A 23845-nucleotide genomic window follows, 5' to 3' on the forward strand; every position below is an offset into this window, starting at 1 on the left:
CTAATGTAATGCTGTTTTATACAAAAATAATTGTACGATCTTCGTAATTAACACATGGATGCATTTTGATAAAGCCATATGTTGGCAAATAAACGAGTCTTCATGTATTAATCATTCATGTGTGTTAGACGTGGTATTCGTGCGTCCTAACAATTGATGTTTGAAATACCGATACTTTGATATTGTGCATGATACTACTCTCTATCAATCTTGTGTTGTTTGATTTGGTGTATGACTTATGTTACCCAGATGTTGTATATCTAGCAAGATATGATGACTCTTTACAACCAGGTATCATCAGTGTAATAGAGTGCAATACTTAAATCCAATGAGAAGTTAGCCATCGTGGAGCCTTTCCTGCAGTATTAAATGTCTAGGGAGGATCAACGTATATACTCCAAAGGGGAAGGGTCAATTTACACTGCTGCACTTCGGTGCACTTAAATAGCCAAAAACCTGGAAGGATTATTTACACTGCTGCACTTCGGTGCAAATTTTGCAGCATTTCCCAACGTTCTTAGTGCAGGTTTTAATTTCGCACCCCAAAAAATAAGAGGAGACAGCAAAAATAAAATCACTACGACTCTTGAGCACCTTTAATTTCAGTATACAATGTCTCTGTACATAGCCAGTTCCATGTAATATGGAGACCGGCAAATGCCGGACTGATCCTCCTGGCATGTGTAGATAACTCCGCACTGCTTCCCCATAGCTTCAGAACACTGAGCAACGTCCGCTGGAGCTTAGCATTGCTTTTCCAACTCGGACAAGTAGAGAGCCAGGTCTGGTTGCACTAAATTTTTCCCATCATTGTGCTTTCAGAAACCTTAGGTTGCCCAAGAGATCTCATAAGATGGTTTAGGTCCTCCTCTTTAACTCTTATGCAACCGGAGCTTGAGATGGCAAGGCATCCTGTGAACCAGACCCGTAGACACCAGATTTATAGTCATATGAAGTCGGCTGGTCTTCGGAAGAGTTCATAATGGGCATGTTGTCTGCAGAGTTGAATGCAGGTTCAAGATTCTCATTGATGCTCTTTGTTGGCCTTCTTAATCTTTTTGACCTTTCTTGGACAATATGATCTTCCTCATACCCACTTGGACTGGGTTCATCAGTTTCAAGGACCAGATCCATGTCCTCTGCAGTTCTCTGAGGGTTCTGCAACTGTAAAGGATTATCCTTCTGGGATTTTGCTTTCCTCTGCACAACGGATGTAAAGATCCATCAAAACCAAAGTAAAGACAAATAAATCTACAACAATTTTATTGGATGATCAAAGTGCAGATGACCATCTGCTTGTGTTAGTTCTTAAAGGAGAACTGTAACAAATGACTATTTCCATGCATACTCACTAAATATAAAATCCTCTGAATTTCTCAAAAGAAAATTTGAGTTATTTTCTCTAACCAATTATCATCCAAAATTACACTAAATTAAATTAAAATAAACTAGCAGTTCATTGATTTAAGATTTAATTTGAAAAATATTCACCAACTAACTAAAGATATAATTAAGAATTCAAATAAATAACACTATGCATTTGAAGTTCTGAAGGCATAGGTGCTGCTCTGCGGCTGTTGAATTTTTAATAAATCCATTCTACATGAAAATATACCCATGTTCATACATCCCAAAATTTTTGTCACCATCAGATAATTTTTCTAGTTCTATCAACTCAAGAGTGTTTTTTAAAAATCGGTAAGTCGATGCAGTTTGTCCAAATTCAACGTATTTGTCACTAGCCAATTGTTGAGAACGGTGAACTTATGACAGTCAACATTAGAAATTAGGCATCACTTAACAAATAGCATGATAACACAAGAATAAGAAAAAATTTGCATCCAGATGTAACAATAGAAAATATTTGATGTAAGTGCAAAAGAAAACACCATAATCCATTATTTAAAATTTTCATCATAAAATTCAGTTATGCAAATTATGAACCTTGAAGCAACTTTATTTTAGCCAAGAATACCTTTTTCCTATGTGCATTCTCTTTCTCCAACTCGTTTTCTGCAGAACCACTGTTTGTGAAGTCCTCCAGAGATACATCCCCCTCCTCATCTACTCGTATTCCCTTTAACCGCTTTTTCTTCTGTCGATCCTTTGGCTGCTAAAGAAAGATGACGGTAACTATAATCAGCCATAAGTGAAGTAGAACTTAAATTGTTTGATATATTTAACAAGAAACTCCAATTATCATAACTACATAAACATTGTTCTACGCTGCAAAACCAGATAAAAGATATTCATCCAAAATACTAAATTATGAAACTCAGAGCTATTTTGACCAAGGTTTTAAATATCAATCCTTTACCAATTTTGGAAATCTATCAGACCATGTATGCCAAAATACTATTCAATACACACCATATGAATTGATATTTGGAACCATGACTCTGACATACCATGGTGAGACAAACCATATCTAGATAACCACTATAGCTTCGGAGGTTGAGTGGAAAACAAAGACATGTTGGGTGTTAAGGGATAGCCACCTGTACCGGTATTTCTCTCAATTTCTGCTCCAACTGAGCATCATCAAGGAGTAAAGAAACAACATCCTCAGGCTTCAAGAGATCACCCTGAACATGACCACCTGTCATGACGAGCTGCTGCACGGTATTCTTCTGGCTTGCCCGTTGCAAAATCTTTTCTTCAACTGTTTCTTTGCAAATGAGTCTATAAACGGTAACCTGAAGAGTAATATGACATATCATCAATGAAGGCATCTCAGTACACATCAATACACTGAAGTTGAATTAAAAATAAAGGTTGCAAATGCAACAGTTTCTGTCTATGTCAGGCAGACAGACAGAAACTGTCCAACCGGAAAAAGAAAAATGCAGACATCCAGGCATATCTATGATGTGCATAAACCAGTGGTATTTTTTCCACATGGGCTTTAAGTTCTCTTACAAGTTTCAATTAGATCCAACTGGACAAGTCCATACCACCTTGCACGAAAAATGAAGTGCTATTTAAAAAGGTAAAAAAAGATGTTACAGAAGTTCATTCATGATTTTCAAGTTAAGCTACAGATGATGTGAATATGAACTGATAATTCCATGGAAAGACTCTAGAATTACTCCTTTTGCTAAAATGGAAATAGTTTCTCTTTTAAGAAATTAATGAAGGTTATTATTTGCTGTAGAAAGACAGGAATAAGCAACAATTCTTAATATCCATATAAAAAAAACTATACTAGGTCATTCCATAAGGAAAATGTTGTCTGAGATGCTTCAAATTCACATTAATAAATGTTAAATATGGTACAGTACTCACAAATATGAGAAAGGATTATAGTTGTTCCAGGTTATGAAAATTTCAAAACAAGTGATATAAAGAAAATATACACAAAAAAGAAATCCAAATATGATAAGTAACAAGAATTTAATATAAAACTACTCATGAAAAATCTATTTATTTTTACTCTGTAATCCATGCAATGATAGAACAAATTACAAGTTCTAAAATCAACCATCCATCTTGCCCAACATACACAGTCAATTGAAGAAGGGCTTGCTGCATGGTCCAAGGGCTAGAAACCTAAATCCTAAAAATGACCCCACTTCCCCATGCCTCCTGCAATCCCGCCCCCTGCAATTCTCACAGATGCCCTGCGTGCTGCCACTCACCTCCCACCACACAGTGGTACTCCTATCCTCATCCTCCTCCTCGGCCACCAACTTATCCTCCTCAACCACCACCGACTTATCCTCCTCCCCTCTTCTTCTCCACCTCCTCACCCTTCCCTCCTCTTCTTCCTCCATATGTTGGTATGCAGGAACGGACTGGACCCATAAGTTCTGACCAAGAACCCACATGAATCCAGTACTCAAAATTGAGAACCTTACTTAAATACACTTCAAAAGTTCACAGAAGCCTACAGAAGGCTGATCACATGTTTTGAGTTTCAAAAAGCAAAGGGGGACCACAAAGTTTTTTCTTCGCAGGTCTCTACATTCTAACAGAATTTCAATTGCATCAACCATTTTGCCAGAAAATATTGCTCACCATTCGCAACAAAATTCATATATTCTCCTTTACATGGTAATAATTTATAAAAAAAATTGTATCAAGAGAACATGGCTCCGGTGATGTCAAAGATTAAATTGCCCAGTATCTCATGCCGGGCTATGCAAATAGAAACCAGCATTGGTTACAAATACTTCAATGAATATATAATTGGTTGTTTAATTATTATGTACATTACACTTCGTCAGAATTAGAATATAGGTGATTATAACAATAACTAAGCAATGTATACCCTTGTGCAAATATAAGGTAGACGTCTTTACACCCGTAAGTATAGTTTCGTTATTTAATTATTATGTTCATTACACTTCCTCACAATCAGAATATAGGTGATTATAACAATAACTAAGCAATGTGCAAATATAAGGTAGACATCTTTACACCCTCAAGTATTGTTTCATAGATTTAGACAGCAAGACTATTAAAAACCTTGGAGTATGCAAAACTTGACAATGTTTGCATGTTATTAATTTCACTGACCTCCTTTGTCTGACCCAATCGATGTGCCCTATCCATTGCCTGTAAGTCTAAAGTTGGATTCCAGTCACTCTCATAGAAGATGACAGTATCAGCAGCAGTCAAATTAATACCAAGCCCTCCAGCTCTTGTACTCAGCAAGAAAACAAAAATATCATTCCTGCACAGAAACAAAATCCTAGGTCAACTAAAGCAAAGTATTAAATAGCTTAATCATCAAATATCTTAGTTATAGGACCCCTGTACCAATTTAATTCACATACTTCTAAGATATTACTATAAAGAAGACTGCTTACCTGCGCTGGAAGTCTCTGACCATGTCACGACGGTCCATAATAGTAGATGATCCATCTAGTCGAAAATACTTGTACTTCCTATAGTTCATATAGTCCTGCAAAATATTATAGTGTTCTCATCTGGAAGAAGCTGCTAGTTCGTAGTAAAAAAAGTATGTCACTACCATTGATAGATATAAATACATCACAATGGAACCTCTGAATACTGAAGGAAAAGAAAACTTGTTTCCTTTGAACCAAGGTAACAAAATAGAGGCATGGGCTTTTAAGTTCTAAATGTTAAGAAACTGTTCTTTCTGTTAAATCCTTTTATGTGTCTAATATCATCGAAGCAATGAAGCCCTTTCAGCATGAGGATTCGTACCCATAAAAAACAAACTGCAATTCCCTAACAGACAGCAAACTTTTTAAGGTTAATTTAAGTTAAGAAAAGTTGTAGAAACTAGCCATGCTATTCAAGAACTAGTCATCCATAACCAATAACACTCTTTAATGCAAGAATCTAAGAACATCATTGGACTTCTGTACTCCATGTTCACTAGAAATCCTCTCCATCAAAGTGGAGGCTATCAGATAATCAGAGCCATGTTTCTTACTAGATAATAGTAGCTAACACCACAGTTAAACACTACACAATCTTTTCCGGGAAAATAAAAAAATGTTATCTGATAAGATGATCCAGCATATGTTAGCAAGTATGTTGTTTCAGACTAGATGATCCAGAGCATTCTAAAGTAGAAGTCTGTTAAATCATTGTTGAAGCTTAAAAGACAGACCAACACTCAAAACTGGAACACAGTAAACTTTTCATTTACTATCCCACTCTTAGCAATTAATTTTTTTGAAAAAACTAATTGACCCACACTCTAAAGCCAAGTTCTCATCACTTAGTTGACATTGCTGAGAAGTTTTGAGGGGAAAAAAGATATAAAGGCTGTCAGTAGAAATTACAAATACCTCAAGAATATTCAACATTTTTGTCATCTGTGCAAATAAAAGCACACGATGATTTTCAGCCCGGAGACGTTTCAGTAGTATATCCAGTGTTTTAAGCTTCCCAGAATCCTACAAAAAAGATTTGTAGATTAGTGGCTACATCCAATGACAATTTAACAGCATCACACCTAATAAAACAACCTAAAATAGCTGAAAAAGCATGACCACCAACAGATTCCACAGAATAGCCTGGAGGTTATCTCACATTTCAATTGTTCTATAAATCAAAAATCAGTACCGTGAGCATTTTAGCAGGATCAAAGCTTTGCATGGGTGGTGAAGAACCAAAAATCCTGTATGGAAGCTGAAAAATGGGCTCAATCGCATATGACTGAGAAATCTCTTCGATCAAGTGATGATGATGCATAGGCCTTCTAGGACCATTAAACTCGGAGGTGCGTGCAAATCCAAGAAACAATTTCTTCATCCAAGGATGATGAAGTTCCTCATTTATTTGGTAGGCAAAGCTCCTGTCAGGACACTGAGCATGTATCTGTGAACCAGAATATAAAAATTAATGCCAAAAAGAGATTGCCTGAGTATAATTCAAAACCATTGATAATTGTGCAAATAACACACTAAGCTACATTTTTGAAAAGGCTATCTTCTCTGTATATAGCAAGTGAAAATCTGATATCAGCAATAGTGAAAGAAAGATAAACAATTGAACTTACTGGTGGAGCTCTGGCTCGTGGAATGAATGCATACATTGCACGCAAAAGCCTGATGTTCGATGTATACCTATCATTATGAGAGGTAACCAAAGCCTCATATGGGGCATCACCAAGACCAGTTGCAAGCCTTCTTCTAAGCAAGCTTGCTTCAGACCTTGTTGGCAACAGCAACATCCGTGCAATAGTTCTAGTAGTTTGTCTATCCAAATGACTGTTTTCAAGATCATCACCTTCTGTCTCCATAAACAGGTCCAAGGTTTCATCAATGAGTTGTCTATTCCACCTTAAGACAGAAAAGAACAGCCTCTCAAGTAGCACACACTTGGCTAAAAATGAGACTTCTATAGGTGATAAATCCATCAGACGAGTAAATCCAAATGTTCCACTAACTTCAGAAGAGTTTACTAGGCATTTATACTTTGGCAATTCAGACTCATAAATGTTGCCTGGTGAAAATATATCAAAAAGCCTCTCAAAATATTCACAGTGAACACCACGTCGAGGAACAGAAAAAGGTACTTCAGTGCTTCGAATAATTTCTTGATGGATCAGCTTTGGCACCTGAAATTTGAAAAAAATACTACAATAAAGGAAAAGAAGAAATTCATGGACATAGTAAACTGAAAGGCCAATCCCATGGAAGCGCATAATCAATTGATAAATGAAAAGGGAATATGGAAAAAGCACCTTATATGTTATTGGATTCCTATTTCCTGCATAATTAACATCTACTCCCTCCAATGGAGATGGAAGAAGAGAATTTGGGATCTCCGCAAAGTAAAAATATGAGCTTCCTTCATTACGCTCAAACAACTCTGGATGATTGCACACCTAAAATATAAAGAAAGGAACATTCTCAGATAATAGACCTCACTATTAGAATATCACACATTTACAAGATAACCCAGAGTGTACTGAATATACTACAGGATGAACAAGGATTAAAAGTATTTATAAAGACTACAATTTTTAAAGTTTACATAAAAAGGTGTACCTTCCTTAATTGTATGACAATATTCATCAAGTTAACTATTTTCTTCTCATTCATATGGCCACGGCTACCATCAAAAAGCTCGGCAAGGGATATCTTGTTCTTTATAGCACGATAAAAAGCCTGCTGTCGAGAACTCAAGTTACAATGAACTGTGATTTCTGTCTTCCCTGTCATCTCTGATATGACATCTTTCTTAACTCGCCTCAGCATGAAAGGCTTCAATACTGCATGCTACAAGAATAAGAAGAAAATCACATACCCCTAGAAAGAAACATCTATCCTTATATAATTAACAACTCGAATATGACCTTTGGGATTGGCATAACATATATAGATAACATTTCCATTATATAGATACCATTACTGGAAACTTAACTAGCAAAGACCTTAAAATACTTATCAATACATGAAAATACATAACCTGTTGCAAAGAAAATAGACTACGAAAAGGAATATGCTAATGAGTATTTATGAATATTATCTCAAGTAAAAAAATCTATAAAGTGAATATGTTGCTTATATATCCGTATATATGATTTTGTACATACAGGTCCTGTGGTCTATTTACCCTTGACCACATCAAGTCAGGTTAAGTTTTTCCTCTCTATTCCAAGTAAATATTTCAAGAAAGAAGATGTGATGCAATGTTGGCAAACTATTCTTTTCATTTTCAGTCAAGCAGAGAGCTATCAGATATAGTTAATGTACTCATGCCACATAACAATTACACTCACCAGTCTATTGAGCTGATGTTCATTTAAGGTGCCTCCATGTTCTGCATGACTCTCAATACTGACAATAAAAAAGGAATTTAGCAAGAAATGCATTGAAACAAAACTTGAACAAGAAAGAATCCTACAAAGCCATACCCTTTAGAAAACCACTCATCAAACTGCTCATGACTGTCAAACAAGGTTGGCATAATAAAATGAAGAAGGGCCCACAACTCAGCCATATTGTTTTGTATTGGAGTTCCAGTCAGAAGCAAGCGATTTCTACAGTTAAAGCTGAGCAACGTCTTCCATCGTATACTACAATATATAAATAAAACAGGATGCACATGTGAGTTATAAAGAAAAGCATCCTTCTATAACAAGGATGTTAGTTGAGATGGAGACCTATATATTGGCTTTAAAGTAGCTTTAAGAAATTCAGAATAAATAAAGTTTTTTAAAGTTTCTATCAATAAATATGTAAAAAAATCACAGAATAAAACAACCACCTGCTTGAACTTTTTATAGCTTGGGCTTCGTCTAAAACCATATATTGCCATTTTAGCCGTCGTAAGTACTTCTCATCAGTCACAATCAACTGGTAGCTTGTAATTAGTATGTGAAATCTAGCATCCCTATAAAGAAAGAAGCTATTAGTGATCACAACAATACAAAATGGGAGTTACAGTTTACCAATACAAGATCAAAAGAAGAATAGCATGTTCATAGCCACACACAACTTACCTTTTATAAAGACGCTTTGCATTAATGTTTTTCCTGAGTACTGTTCTTTCATTTAACCCACCCCAGTATGGAAGTGTTCTGAAATCAGGGCAGAACCGACTGACTTCATCAGCCCAATTATTCAAGACAGAAGATGGTGCAACAACCAGAAATGGACCCCAAATATTCTTTTCCTGCTCACATAATTATCAAATGTAAAGGAACATGCAAGAGTTGTAGTTGTTGAAAGCTGAAACAGATCTTTAAAAACTTGGTATGCCAAACTGTAAACCGAAAATAGCTCTAATCCACCAACAAAAACATAAAATGTGAACTAAATTCTAGACAAGAACATTCGTGGTGGTCAACATAACTGGACTAAATTACATAATTTGCTAACTTTAAACAAGTTTTTTCTTGCTTATCTAGCTAACTATGTAATCTGGACCAACAAGAAAATCAATTGCAAATGTTATATTAACCCACCCTTTAGGTGGGTTGCTTTATCTTGGGTTATTCAGTCAGAACTCTTTTGAATGGTAATTTGATCATTCTCAACTCTAACCAGTTTATCAAAATGCCTGAACCAGAGATACCCTAAGTCATAACAGATATATGGAAACTAACATGTGGCATTCAAACACAGTTCTGACCATCACTTAATAATCAGTCACCAACCTCAGCCAAATGAGCCAAGAAGGCCATAGCTTGGATTGTCTTTCCAAGGCCCATTTCATCAGCAAGAATTCCATTCAAACCCTGTACAAAAACAGAAGTGAAAAAAGAAGTAAGCCAAGAAGCCCCAAGAAAGGCTTGAAAAGCCGAGTGATATCCAATTGTGGCAAGAATTTTTGCAGAGAATCCAAATAATTACCTGTTCATAACAGTTAACTAGCCATTGTAATCCTTTCAGCTGATATTCTTTAAGATGCCCTTTAAACATCTCTGGTGTTTGTACAGTTGATGTTACAGGCATTGTGGAGCTGAAGATACATATCATGATATAGTTAACGTTAGACTATAACAAGCAATAGCTATTCCTTTCTTGTTTTGGTCAATGGATGGTGCTTAGTATGAGTAAACTTACGGGTTTAGAAGGTCTATGTCATTTGACCCTCCAGCTGAGTCATTTGCCTGATCCTTGGTTTCAGCTACTTGTCGCAGCTTTAAACATGCATAATCAAATTCATTTGTAATCTTTTTCTGCTGAGAAACAGCTTGTTTGGCGGCCCTGTGAGCTTCCTTCTTAAGTTCAACTTCTTCTGGATCCTCTTCATCCTCTGATTTAGAATCAAGAGGCAATGATTCCTCTTCTGGAAGTTTAGCTTCACCTTCTACCACCAATAGGTTCTCCACAGGTTGTGCTGAAGACTTGTTCCCCATGAAATGACTGTACAGCTCCGTCTGTGATATGAGAAAGTTAAGTCTCTGCTGTTGTCTCTTAGCTTCACGTAATTCTTCCTCACGCTTCAAAGCTTCAGCTGCATCCCTTTCTTCTTTCTTCCTCAGTTCAGCCTAAAACCACATTTTCAGTTAAACCTCAAGGGTTCAAGTTCTTTCAAATAGCATATACTCACTTAAGGATGCTTAAAGAAGAAATTGATATTCCCAATTGGTTTACCAATGTCCTGGAATATATATTTAAGAACCAAAAAATGTATAGAGACAAAATAGCTTTTTTGATAAAGCAATAAGCAAACACCATCAGAACTTATTTTATCCAATTCACCAGTTTTTAAGTTAAAGATCACAATTACAGAAAATTCCTTGCATGGACCATATAATATATTGTAAAAGCTACAAAGAATACTGAGGAATGTTTATTTCACACATCTACCACTTTTCAAACTGTTCTACATGCTTTAAGGTACAATATTTAAAGATTGATATTGAATCAAAATCATTGTTAGCATGTTTCACCACATGATCCAATACATTTCAAGAAGGGAAATAATTTCTGCAGCAAAGAATCCAGCTCTAAAAAAATCCTATTGCTTAGTCAATTTATCACATATTTTATTCTGGAGATATTGGAACTGCTCCACTAGCACCTTAAATCAAGGATTAGGGTGCTTGATACCGATCCAATTGCAATTCAACGCCAATCTAACATAGTAAAGTTCTATGCAGTTCCATACTGCCACAATCTCAAATGTGCACCACTAGACATATGGAATTTCATGAAAAATACGTGGCAAAAACTCCAACATATACAACAATGAGCTTTATAGCTATTTCATAGCATTTTACTCATTTTATGACCAAATTTTAGCTTCTGCAGATGGCAAACCTTCCAATCTTTAGTGCATGAGGACTTGGGATTTCTAGATGCCTAGAAATGGTAAAAGAAATAAAAAACTTCATTATGAAGTTTCTTGTGTTCTTGCATGGAATGATGTGCAGCGGATGGATATATCCTAACATATCCAAAGAACATATATAAACTATTTTTAAAAAGTTGTCAATCTTCAAGCCTCTATTTAAACCGGGAAGAAAAAAATACATGACAGGATTAAACACAAAGAAAGAGAAGGTACTACAAACAGTTCCTCTTGCTAACAATTTTTTCAACTATTTAACAGAAGAAAACATGGGTCTCATCTCATCCATGGTTATGCATACCAACCGAAATTTCATATGAAGAATGTGACCAAAACATGTAGCAAGTTGAATGTTAGTGAAATAACTTTGTCAGAACAACATTATTGAACTGCAAGACTGCATATGAAAAAATAGAGTAACATGGAAAGAAAGTGAATCCAACCACTCTGCAAAAATAGTTATATCACCATAGTCAAATGGAAATAACTAAAACATTTATAGTGTGGAAAAGAAAAGCTCAACTACCTGCTCCTTGTCTACTTTCTTCCAGAATATCAACATGTCTCTAGCTAGCCTTCTAGTTCGAGCCGCAGCACTTCTCATCAGTCTTAGTGACCTACTCACCTTCAACTTTACCTGCAAATTTTATGTATATATACAATCAACTAGAATGGAAACAGAAAAATATAATCAACAATCAAATCGCGCCAAGTAGCAGAATGATGCATTCCAGAAACGTGGTTAATACCTCTCTTTGACAAGTCTCCGAAAAACGTTTAGCATCTGTGAGTTGTTTCTTGTGAAAATTAGTAAATATCTTATGATGCTTCGGAATATCCCTTCTTACAATATTAAACCAGACTTTCCCTATCTTCTCTATCTCTTCCTTCTCAATCTCAGAAGGATCTTTCTTCACTATTTGCTTCTTTGGTAAGCTCCGTTCAATAATCTGTAATCAAATCAAAGATAATTCAAATTAAAAGGACCAAATAAGATTCCAATGCTTAAGTTTATCCTACTCATATAATCAATTTCTTTCTGCCAAAAACTGACCTCATAAGTGTCCCCTTTCTCCAAGACTTTAACATAATAAACCTGTAGTGTACCAGAATCTGACATGATTAACCGTCGGATCCTACCAGCTGCACCTTCCGGAATTGAAAATGGATCCAGGCCAATGTCGCATACTTGAAGTGTAAATTTTTTATCAGAATTACCAAATGAGAGTGCCTTTAACCTAGCCTGAAGTGATTCATACTGGGGCTGAGGCTCATTCAATCCACCTTGATTGTGCGTGTCAAACCTTCTATCAGTAGCAATCATGGCAGCCAGAGACCGCAAATCTAAAGAACCATTTAGGAAATTTTCCTCGACTATAATGTCAGCAATACTTGGTAAGTTCAGCGAAGCCACAAGCTTATCATAAGTTGGAGGTATTTGGTATGTGATACCCTCACCAATGTCCAAGTAAGTAGAATCCATGGACAAAGTGTACCTATTACCCCCATCGTAATCCACATCCAAATCAGCTTCGTAATATCCAGGTGATATTTCCATCTTACGCGATGTTGTTTCCCCCTTAGCAGAAACCAGAGGCTCACCAGTGAACTTCCTAGTTTTACTCCCATGACTTCGCTTTGTACCTGACATTGCTATCCGAGAGGAAGCCAATCCTGACAACGATTCTTTGGACTTCACTTTCCTATATTTTTGCACATGATCACTGAGCATTGCACGGTATTGTTCCTCGGATATTCCGTTTTCATATTCTTCATCGACCTCATCATTACTGTCAGTATCATTCCTCAAGGATGAGTTTGCAACAGCCTCAGACTCGACACCATGCCTCCTCCTCCTCCGGATCAACTCTGGAGATATTTCACCATTGCACCGCTCAAAAAGAACCCCCTGACCTGTTTCACAAACAATCATGAAGAAAGAAACAATGCATACAGATCACGATTAGAGTAAAGAGTACCCGAATGCTAAGTATCACACTAAAAGATATATATTTTTTGGGCAGTAAAAGCATTAACAGGCAACGGGTCTCTAGAGTGTAATCTGTAGTCACGATACCATGTACTATAAATATAAAAAGGAGAAAAGAATAGAAGAAAGAAACTAAACAAAGAACATAAAGGCGAGTACCTTGGCTGCTTCTATTCTCGTCCTGACTACTATCCTCATAATTATGAAATTCATCATCTGGTTGTGGTACTTGAAAGCTCATTAACGGCTACATGCAAACCAACAACATCAAGAACAATACATTAGAATGGAAATATAAATACAGTAGACCCTCATAGAAGAAAGAAAGAAAGAAAAGCAAAAATGCGTACTTTGACAACAAATAGCAACAGGAATCAAGAAACACCGAAGGAGCAAACAAAACAATCATCATAATTGATGGTAATGCTCGCGGTACAATCATATAATAATATATTTTAAAAAAAAGCTTTAGAAAACGAAAAACCAACTAGAGTGCTAAGAACAACAACGGCCTAAAACCAAACGAAAGCTGAATCTAACTCTGCACAGCCAATCACGAGAACCCTAAATTGCAAACTTAGAACCAATGCCACCAAGTTGAGGCAGTCGAGAGAAAGCCCCCATCAAGAATACTACAGAGAAGGCCAACCATTGTACGAATAGGAATTACCTCGGGGATGGACGAGAATCTCGACAAAAAAGTATCAGAAGAAAGAGGCGAAGAGGAACGGGAAGGAATTAGTGAGAATTACCTCGAGGTTGAAGAGATTGGAGTAGGAGAGGCCGTTCTTCGAGTGGTGCCGCCGCGGCTCCATCGAGGAACGGCGATCGACGTAGCGGCGGGAAGGATGGGGGGGGACGAGAGAAGCGACGTTCGGCAAAACCCTAGTTTCTCCTTGGTAGAATAATAAGCGGAGGAGACGAATCGGCACGTGGGCGGGGAGTGCGGGGGCCGATGACGAGAGGAAGAGGGAGGAGAGGGTTGGGAAAAGAGGCAATGGCGAGCGTGCGGAGGAGGAGGGGGAGAAAGCTAACGTGGACCGGGGGAATCGGTTCGGATCAATGCGCGAGTCGATTTTGGAGTTGGGTTTTTGATGGACCGCCGGTTTTATATTTATTTGGGTTCGGTCTGAACTTGACGACGGTTCTGTTAACGTTAGGCTTGTAAGAAAATATATAGTAAAGCATAACCAAATGAAATGACGGGGTGAAGTCATTTTGGAGAACTATAGACAATTAATTCTTGGGGAAATTATCCACCCTTTTTTTTTCTTTTTTTTTTAATCTGGCCTAGCTTTCCTGGCAGCACATTTCTCTAAAGCAATGTAAGTTGTAGCAATAGCTGTTTAATGTCAGTAATCAAATGCTTTATTTATGATCCATGGACTTGGGAAATAAATGTGTTCGCTAAAGTGACTCCATCTCACTTTGGACGATGATAAATCCTACTGCCTTTGCTCCACGTATTCATGTACATACATCTGGCCAGCTGCTTGACATATGCTTTCCTCATCACGAACGATGTCGGTAGCTCCACCCTCATGTAAACAAGTAGAATACTCTGTATTACTCGTATAGAATTAAGGTTCATCTTATCCATTTTGATTATGAACCTCCCGAGTTATCATAGTTTCTTTTCATCTAAAATAATTTCTATATTTTAAAAAATATTTCCATCAAATATAAGTTAACAAAGGTTAAAGAGTCTTTATGAAAACTTAGGACGACGATAAGGAGATAAACGACGTTGAACCAATGAGAGGACAAGTTTTATGGGCTCGGAGGAGTCCTTTATCGACCGACACCAAGGTCCAAGGCTGGTAGCATCCTTGTGAGCATGATGTCGCAGGTGACCCTGCTCTTGGAAGCATAGAAGCACCGAAACTACATGGTGGCTCTCAAGGTGATAGCGCCACCGATAGGATTCTTCACCCCGATTGATTTGGTGACGGTGCTGGATATGAGCCAAGGTATGATAGGGAAGAAGCTCCGGATGCTAAAGTGTATAATGTGATTAATTGTTTCCTCTTTGGGCCCAGGGGACCAACTCTACATTATGACCTTCTCGATCATCACAAGTACTAAAATGCTCCTTCCTCTACGGTGAATGTCAGGGCAAGGCTAATGCACTACTTACCGGATTATGGAAAAACTTGTTTTGAAGGAAATTGATTAAGCCATCGATCCGCGTTTTTAAATCCACCTATTATTTTTCTTAAACTTAAATCATATGCTATTATATTAATGGTTTATTGTAGGCTAACGTATCACGTAAGCATATTCTTTCATCTGTTAATTCAAACTTGACGAGAAGAGCTTATATGCTATATTTTTTTAAAATGTAGGGATTATTTTAGATACTAATAAAACATAAGGGTGTAAGAGGTCCATGGCCAAAACCAAATGGGTTAAAATGGACATTAACTCTTTATTATGATTCAACATGGTATGTAAATAACTATAACATCTGTTAATTCAAACTTGATGGAAGATGCTTATATGCTACGTTTTTAAAAATATAATGATTATTTTAGATAGAATAAACCATAAGAGCTTAAGAAATCTTTGGTCAAAATTACATACGCTAAAATAGAGCTTAACCTAATCTTATACTACCCACCTACGGTTGATTTATACTGCTTCAGCTACCGCTGAGGAGCAGTCCTCAATTTATTTCCTTCAATGTGAGCCAAAGTTTAAGCTACAACCCACTTAATGAAATGAAATAAGCTATTATTTTTTGTCATACTTAATCCCCCAATTAGGTAATTCACATCATGTTAAATCTCACTTTAAGGCTTTTTCTTTTTCTATTTATAGGTTGGAGGGGTTTTACCTTGATTCATCGATGTGGTCGACATCATCGTGTCGTCTATGAGCAACATTTAAATGAGGTTCTCCTTATTGTTAGTCATCGTTGACTCAAAAAGCTTTCTTGTTCTTCTCATGGCTTTGAAGTTGCTACTACCTCGTTTGATTTCTCCTCCTCTTCTCTCTTGCTAGAGGTACACTTTAGTTCCTTGTATATTGAAGTAAGAGCCACTTGGGTAAATATAAACCATACTTTTTGCTTGGTCGGATATCAAGTCTTTCGTCGAACCAATTAGATATTGGGTGAAAAGAAACTTCTTTCTATCATTTTGGAATTGATATTTCTTAGCATATATCAAGTAGAGCCACCTTGCATGTAATCTTGTCGATGAATTCCTTTATGATTGTGAAGCTTATTTTGTATTATTAGTCAATCTTTTATCTAAAAGGATATGGATATAAATGTAGTGTCGTCTAGCTTTTTGACCAAGCTTAAGGTTCTTTTACTAGTCGATGGTGAAACACTGAATCTTTATGGTGAACCTCTATGCATGGCATTTGTCTTAGTTGTTGTCAAGTGCTTAAAAATTACCCAAAATATTCTTGTAAAATGCAATCAATTTTTTTTTACCACTTTTTGCATTGATCCTTACATTTTAGATGAAAAATTATTGCATTTACTTGTTCTATTTCAATTCAAAGATGAGATCGCATTTCAAATCATATAAAAAAGAATATTCTTCCTAGAGCTATGAAACTCATGAATCATGTTAGGATCATTTCATTTTAAATCATATCATCCATATTTAAGGAAACAAATGATATTCTCTTTACCTCAACATGTATAACCAAAATGCCAAAATATATATATATATATATATATATATATATATATATATATATATATATATTGGCTAATAAATTATTTTGAGTTGCAACCAAGAATATTCAACTCATCATGTTTTATCTAGCAATTGTTGAATCGCCTCATGATCTATGTTTTCTTCTACTTGTAATAATTTTCAATTTGCTTGACTTTGTACTTCCCAATATCATCATCTTGCTTTATTTTTTTTCTTATAAAGATAATTTACACCAATAGACTTGTCCTATATAGGTAAGTCAACCATCTTCCAAGAATGATTCTTCTTTGTCCTTGCATTTTTTGACTGATTAGGGATCTAAATCCCATGATTGGAACTCTCCACATACCTTAGAGAAGTCATTTGCTTCTGAAAATAAGTCAACCACTAATTCACACAGATGGCGCAAAATAAATAATTTATCTGACAACATAGATGTAAATGTTTTACATGAGCTTGGCATCCTTTCAGTTTACTCCATCTTTCTTACTCTCGGAATCAGGTAAGACATTATTTTCCAGATTGATAGTCACTTGCAATATCATTAGCAATACTTTGTGCATCCTCCCCAGAGCCATAAATCCCTCTTCTCGCAAGCCCAGCACAGTAAATTCTGTTCTTCCCTTTCCAGTGGTTGGGGAACATTTGCTTGGCCATTCCATCTTCTCCAATGAGACAAGCATCATTCTGCAAACAGCCACTATTCATTTGTGATTCAAGTTTGGTATTTCTTTCTGCATTACAAACTGAATTGGCGATGGAAAAAGAAGCATGAAATGAAAGCTCGTATTACCTTGAGCCATTTTTTCACTGAGCTTCTGTAGCCTGTGGCAAGAACTATGGCATCAAAGTTCTGAAACCTTCCATCAGAAAATGTCACACGGTTGTCTTTAATACTCTTTATTGAAGGTACAACCTGCCATTAATCCAATTATCAAACTAAGATTTGCTTAATTAACACACTATATGCATATTTTAAAGACAATAACATAGAAAACCTAAAGCAATTAAGATTCACTGTTCCAAAAAAATGAGAGTAAAAGAAGATATGGAAACAGAATTTATAATGCATTCGGAGTAATCTCATAATTTTCCTCCTTTTGATACTTATGAAAGAGTGCGGATTAGTACATTCAAGTACAAAAAGCATATATTTCCCTTCTATGTTCATTTTGTAACGCTTCTTATTTGAGCTAGGCTTGTCCAATCCAAATATTCTTGTGATTGACGCAAATATTTTTGTTTGCAAATACTTTCTATATTTACTTCAGAACAGAATGTGTGCTCAAAATTTTCATAGCGTATTAAGATCTTACAAAGTCTATGTTAGTATCAAATCATTTGAAACTTAAATTTAGTAACAAATTTTCTATTCCTGAAATTTCTAACATCCTTTCGCTAATGCTATATTGTATCAAAATTGGTCATATGAGTATAAATTAGCCTGTGCAATCAACACAATAACAACACACTGCATACTATAGACATATATGTAAAAGCTTCATTTGTGGAATTACATACTACAGAATTGTGATTCTCAGGTTGAAGAGATTCTGAGACTTGGTTTCTATAAATCACTTAATAGGGCATCATTTTGCACAGATAAGAATCACAATAACATAAAAAACTCAACACTTGCCTAGAAAGAGATAAACATCCCATAATGCATCACAAGAAAATTAAAATGCAAGACAGCGTAGTAGGTACCTGGATTTCTCCAGACTTGATCTTCGTTACTGTGCCAATGTCCACAACAGGGTATATAGGGGTGTATTTCTTCAAATACATTGGTCCCTTTGTCGGTCTGTGTAAGCCATACTTTGACAAATTGCCAAATTTGAAGTAGCATAACAAGAGAATAAGAGCATCCAGTAGACGACACGGCAAAAATTTCATCAGAAACATTGCCACTAACCATATCTCCCTCGATACAATGTGAAGCTGCATAAGGAAGTAATGAACCATGAGCACCATTTCAATTGAGTTTTTGTTTACGCTGGTGTGGTGAAATGTATAGAGAAGAAGATAAATTTATACGTGCAAACAGGTTTTCCTAATTACTATATTGTGACTGTGAAAGTTGGTAAAATTGTCAAATTAATGCAAATTTGAACACAGTCTATTGGTTTGTATGAAATGACTCATTTGCCATCCATGATACGGTTAGATTAGCTAATTAATAATTAGTGACTTGTAGATCAACATTGATTGATTGGTCAATTTATGAACCAAAACAAATTTGTTATTATCTTCACACAGAACACAATTTCAGATGTTGATACGATGGTAAGCCAAGATGTAAAACAGGATCAAATTTCATACCAGTGATTTATTTTTTAACAAAATAAAATGTGGATCAAAGTGAACTTATCAAAATCAATATTCAAATCAGACTCTGTTCTGTATCTGGACAATCTTAATTCAATTCAAGCGCACACCTGATTTTTAACATCAACAATATAATGCAGTAACAGAGGAACTAAGCATTAGATTTATTAGTTCAAAGTCGGAATGCACATAAAAAGTTCAAAGAAGCTGCACATCCAAAATTTTCAGGAAAAACGAAAAAGAGAGAGAGAGAGAGAGAGAGAGAGAGAGCTTCAAATCCTGTTTCCTAACAAACGAAAGGCATGATCTAGCAAGGAAAGAAACCTTAGAAAAAAAAAGGATCAAAAGCATAAACTTAATCATCAACCTTGTGGATTTAATTTTGGACACTAGTTTTCCTATCTGTTTTCCCCCAATCTTTGTTATCCTTGCAAGCTGAAAGGTAGATCATAATAATTTCTCACTGCCATCACTCATTACCAGCATTTATGAATGCCTAATTGGATACAGCTGAAGAGATCAAGCATGAAGAAAGAGACCCTGATGTTTTGGTTGGCCTACCTGGCTCCTCACCACAATAAAGGTCCGGGCGCCGTGCTCGGCCAGATCGAGCGCCACCTCCATGCCGGAGTTCCCGCAGCCGACCACCAGCACGGCATTGCCTTGATACCCCGAACCCGACCGGTACTGGCTCGAGTGCACCACCGGGCCGCGGAAGCCCTCCAGCCCCGGAATCTCCGGCACCGCCGCCTCGTCGTTCTCCCCACTCGCCACCACCAGGTACCTCGCGGCGTACTCCTCCACGGCGCCGTCCTCTGCGTTCCTCGCCACGACCCGCCACCTCCGGGCCGCCTCGTCGTACTCCGCCGACTCCACGTTGCGGCGCAGGCTGACCCGGAGGCGGAACCGCGCCGCGTAGTCGTCCAGGTAGCGTATGAAGTCCCGCTTCGGCAGGTACGTCGGGGCCGACGGCGGGTGCGGCGCGTGCGGCAGCTCGCTGTACTGCTTGGCGAGGTGGAGAGCGACGCGGTCGTAACAGCGGTTGCGCCACATGGAGCCGACGCAGTCGTCGCGCTCGAGGATGAGGCACGGCACCGACAGCGCCGTAAGGCACGCCGCCGTCGCCAAGCCGGACTGCCCAGCTCCCACTATCACCACCACCTCTTCCCTCATCTCCATCTCTCTCTCTCTCTCTCTCTTTTACACGCAGAGAGTCAAATCTCCGTCCTATTCTTTGAATGGACTTGAAGGAGGAGGAACGGAGATTACTTCTTTATATTGTTTCTCTCTCTCTCTCTCTCGCTACAGTTGGTATGTACGGCTTGCAATGCTAATGATTGCGAGAGATGGGACAGGTGTCGGAGAGCACATGGTTGTTGGCCTTGGAGTTCACTTGTGTTACCAGCAAAGGCGGTATAGAAAACATGGTTACCGACTTGTAAGAGGGAAAGGAGTTTTTGGGTTCAGTGGAAATCTTACATCCCTCGAATGCAAATGAATCCTTCATTTCATTTCATTTCATTTTTTATATCTTTTCTCATGTTAATTAAATTATTATTATTTATTTCTATTTATCCAACGTGTATGAGAGTTGAATTTTCTAAAATAGATTGTCCTTTCCATTTTTATTTTTCTCAAATGTTGTTGTTACAGTATTTTGGTCTATTATAGTATTTTAATTTATTATAATATTTTGATCATCACAATAAGAATACTATAAAGTCTGCTCGAAAGCATTATAAACGACACAAATAGATCCATAACATCAACCAAATCAACTTCAAGCCTCAAAATTTAGTATCATAATGGTCAATGGGCAATGACAAATAGAGAGCAATAATATGATATCACTTACAATATTTTTCAATATTTTTAGTACTTCAACAAAAAATATTATAAAAAAATATAAGTGAAGAAATAATTTAATATATGATTCAAATAAATATTTATAATAGTTTAGGAATAACATCACCCAAATAGGGATAAAAAATTAGTTTGTTACATTATTTTAGCCACCGCAATAAAAATATTATAAAATCTACTTAAAATTAGTATAAATAATAAAAATAAACTTCTAACCTCAACCGAACCAATTATAAGATTAAAAATATGACATTGTAACGATCTACGAGCGATGACAACCAAAAAAAGCATAATACGATATCACTTATAATGTCTTTAAATAGTTTTATAATATTTTTAGGACCTTACTAAAAATACTATAAATGAGTAAAATAAAAACACTGTAATAATTTATAATTGATGAAAAAATAATGAAAAAAGTACCATTGGGGTTGGTAAGAGATATTTTAGATATTATTTAAATTAGGAGGAGGACACTATTTTTTTTGAGTAAAAGTAAGGTAGGTAATGCTTCTTAAGAAACAAAAAAAAAAAAAAAGACTTTTTTTTTTTTTTTAAGGAAAAGCATCCAATTCTCTTAATTCCATCTTTTTGTTGCCCATAATAACCTTTTGTCCATAAATGATATAATTATACTTTTTAGGATTTTTCTCTCTCTAGCTTAATTGGTTTAGCCCTCTAATTTAACTCGATTAATTGAAGCTAAATTAAAGAATAGGTTAGCCATATTTGTTTGGTTAGAATGGGTGAGTAATTTTGCCTTTCTCTTTAGCAAAGAGAAATGCATGGAAAATAAAGAATTCAAGTATGAAAAAAATTAAGATTAACTTAGAGGAGAGAATACAGAGAATAAACTTAAGCATTATTAGAGGTGTATAACTCGGTATTTTATTCTCAATAGAAGAAAGATTTGGATATTTTACCATCAACATACATTGTATAAGGAGTGTCGTTAATGTTTTTATTATTAATTTTATATCTTGTATTTTGGTATGAAAATCTTCTTCTCAGAATGGCTTATTACAACACCCACAATAATATGGAATTAGCTAACTATTTTCGACTTGATCTGATCCTTTGGATCAATAATACATGAATTAGGCTGCTGCACCAGATGTATTCCAACTGAATCAACCTCATATGGTTAATATGGCACATCAGGCTTTAGTTGCACCTTCTCTCATTTGAACATAAGTGCATGGGTAGATTCTCCTCCTACGCCAACACAATGCCAACCCTTAAATGCCTGACAGAGTCTCTATCTCCTCATTTATTTCTAATTTATTCTGAGGAGCCAACAACATAGCTTTGCCATTACTACATGTTATGGTTGTTTGTAGCCGAAGCACTACTGGATGCTGGGATTGCACTTCCTTCTCTCTTCTGCGGTAACTGGTGATCCTTGCAAGCCAAGGAGTTGTGCCCCCCTAAGGAAAGAGAACTCTCTCTCTCTCTCTCTCTCTCTCTCTCTCTTCATCCTGTTTCTGAAACTTCTGAGACAGACAACAGGAGGAGCAAAATGAGAGATCCAGCTTTTGCTCCAAAACCATGCATCGGTGTGTCGCCAAAAGAAGCTGCATGCACTCACCAACGAAGAGGACTTTTTCATCATGAGTTCCAGACCAATCAAGACAATGGATTCTGAGTAGCTCACACATGCAGAAACAAGAACAAACGTAGAAGCTACTGCATCGACAGCTAAGCTGCAGGTGACCTCTTGAGAAAGAGAAAGGTGATGATTCCAAGTCAAGCCTCAGCTGTTCCTTTGCCTTACCATTTGCCTTTCTTGAAGCAGCAGGCAGCATATAATGGCAGCTCGATGTTGCTTCAACTACATTGCATGGGAGCATTATATTGCCGCGTCGGAAGAGTGCAGCTTTTGCAGGGAAGAACATGGCTTGTGTCTCTCGAACACGACAAGTGCTATCATTGCCCTCTTCCTCAGACATTTCCTTCCTCGCGTTGAAGCGTGCATGCAGAAACAGTTCCATGTCAATTCCACTTCTTCAAAAAGGACAGACTTCCATGCTGTGCAATAATAATACATTGCTGACCCAAAATTATTAGTCCTCTTCACGTCGAAATGGGTTTATATTATATATATAAATATTGAGATTTTTTTTAGTTTCTAAAAAAGATTATGGTACTAGTAACTTATTATGATATTTGAGTTAGGTGGAATAGATATGAAAATAATATTTCTAAGTAAGAATTTAGATTCGAATGATTCATATTCGAATAAATATACTCAAAAATATATTTATGTTTTTAAACAAGCTTTCGGACAATAGTATATAAAGGTTTATAATATGTATTTTTTGTATTTAAAAAAAGATTGATTAGTGTATATATTTAAATATTAATAAGAGTAAATTTATTATATTGATCTTATATATAGATGGTATTTTGCTTGTAAATAGTTATCTTAATTTATTATATGATACCAAGATATTTCTCATCAAGAATTTTAATATATTTGATATAAATGAGGTATCTAATGTTATTAATATTGAGATATTTAGAATAAATCTTAAGGATTGTTATGACTATCTCAGAAAGAATATATCAAACAAATCTTGAAGAAATGTATATGTAACTTTATTTAACTAATGATACACCTATTACTAGAGGTGAAAAATTAAATCAGTGTCCTAAGAATGATTTAGAAAGAAATCAAATGAAGTATATCCTTTATGCATAGTTGAAAGTGTATTATATGCTATAAAGAAATATCTTTATATTGAAAAGTTATAAAGAA

At 36.3% G+C, this 23845-nt stretch overlaps 2 protein-coding genes across 6 annotated transcripts; both read right to left on the minus strand.

The window, feature by feature from the left end:
• Positions 1–569: 569 nt before the first annotated feature.
• LOC135582729 (chromatin-remodeling ATPase INO80-like) lies at positions 570–14227 on the minus strand. Of its 4 annotated transcripts, none has more exons than XM_018830727.2 (22): positions 13975–14227; positions 13382–13469; positions 12287–13146; positions 11982–12182; positions 11759–11869; positions 9999–10426; positions 9786–9894; positions 9590–9670; positions 8933–9105; positions 8698–8823; positions 8345–8506; positions 8210–8267; positions 7476–7706; positions 7169–7312; positions 6482–7042; positions 6046–6300; positions 5769–5876; positions 4812–4906; positions 4519–4675; positions 2505–2696; positions 1976–2110; positions 570–1200 (listed from the first exon to the last, which is right to left on the minus strand). In XM_018830727.2, exons 1-22 carry the CDS (start codon positions 14035–14037, stop codon positions 880–882), a joined length of 4659 nt encoding a protein of 1552 aa, XP_018686272.2. In that variant the 5' UTR covers positions 14038–14227; the 3' UTR covers positions 570–879. The 4 variants fall into 4 exon arrangements, with proteins under 4 accessions (XP_018686272.2, XP_018686270.2, XP_018686271.2 ...); XM_018830725.2 differs by having other exon boundaries at positions 2499–2696; XM_018830726.2 differs by having other exon boundaries at positions 1976–2113; positions 13975–14226.
• A 3070-nt stretch (positions 14228–17297) lies between these two features.
• On the minus strand, positions 17298–20474 carry LOC135645331 (probable indole-3-pyruvate monooxygenase YUCCA11). 2 transcript variants are annotated; one of them, XM_065163627.1, is made up of 4 exons: positions 19786–20474; positions 18604–18837; positions 17690–17812; positions 17298–17583 (listed from the first exon to the last, which is right to left on the minus strand). In XM_065163627.1, exons 1-4 carry the CDS (start codon positions 20401–20403, stop codon positions 17407–17409), a joined length of 1152 nt encoding a protein of 383 aa, XP_065019699.1. In that variant the 5' UTR covers positions 20404–20474; the 3' UTR covers positions 17298–17406. The 2 variants fall into 2 exon arrangements, with proteins under 2 accessions (XP_065019699.1, XP_065019700.1); XM_065163628.1 differs by having other exon boundaries at positions 17461–17596; positions 19786–20473.
• Between the last annotated feature and the right edge of the window lie 3371 nt (positions 20475–23845).

Source organism: Musa acuminata, chromosome BXJ3-8 (assembly GCF_036884655.1).
Source record: "Musa acuminata AAA Group cultivar baxijiao chromosome BXJ3-8, Cavendish_Baxijiao_AAA, whole genome shotgun sequence".
NCBI lineage: Eukaryota > Viridiplantae > Streptophyta > Magnoliopsida > Zingiberales > Musaceae > Musa > Musa acuminata.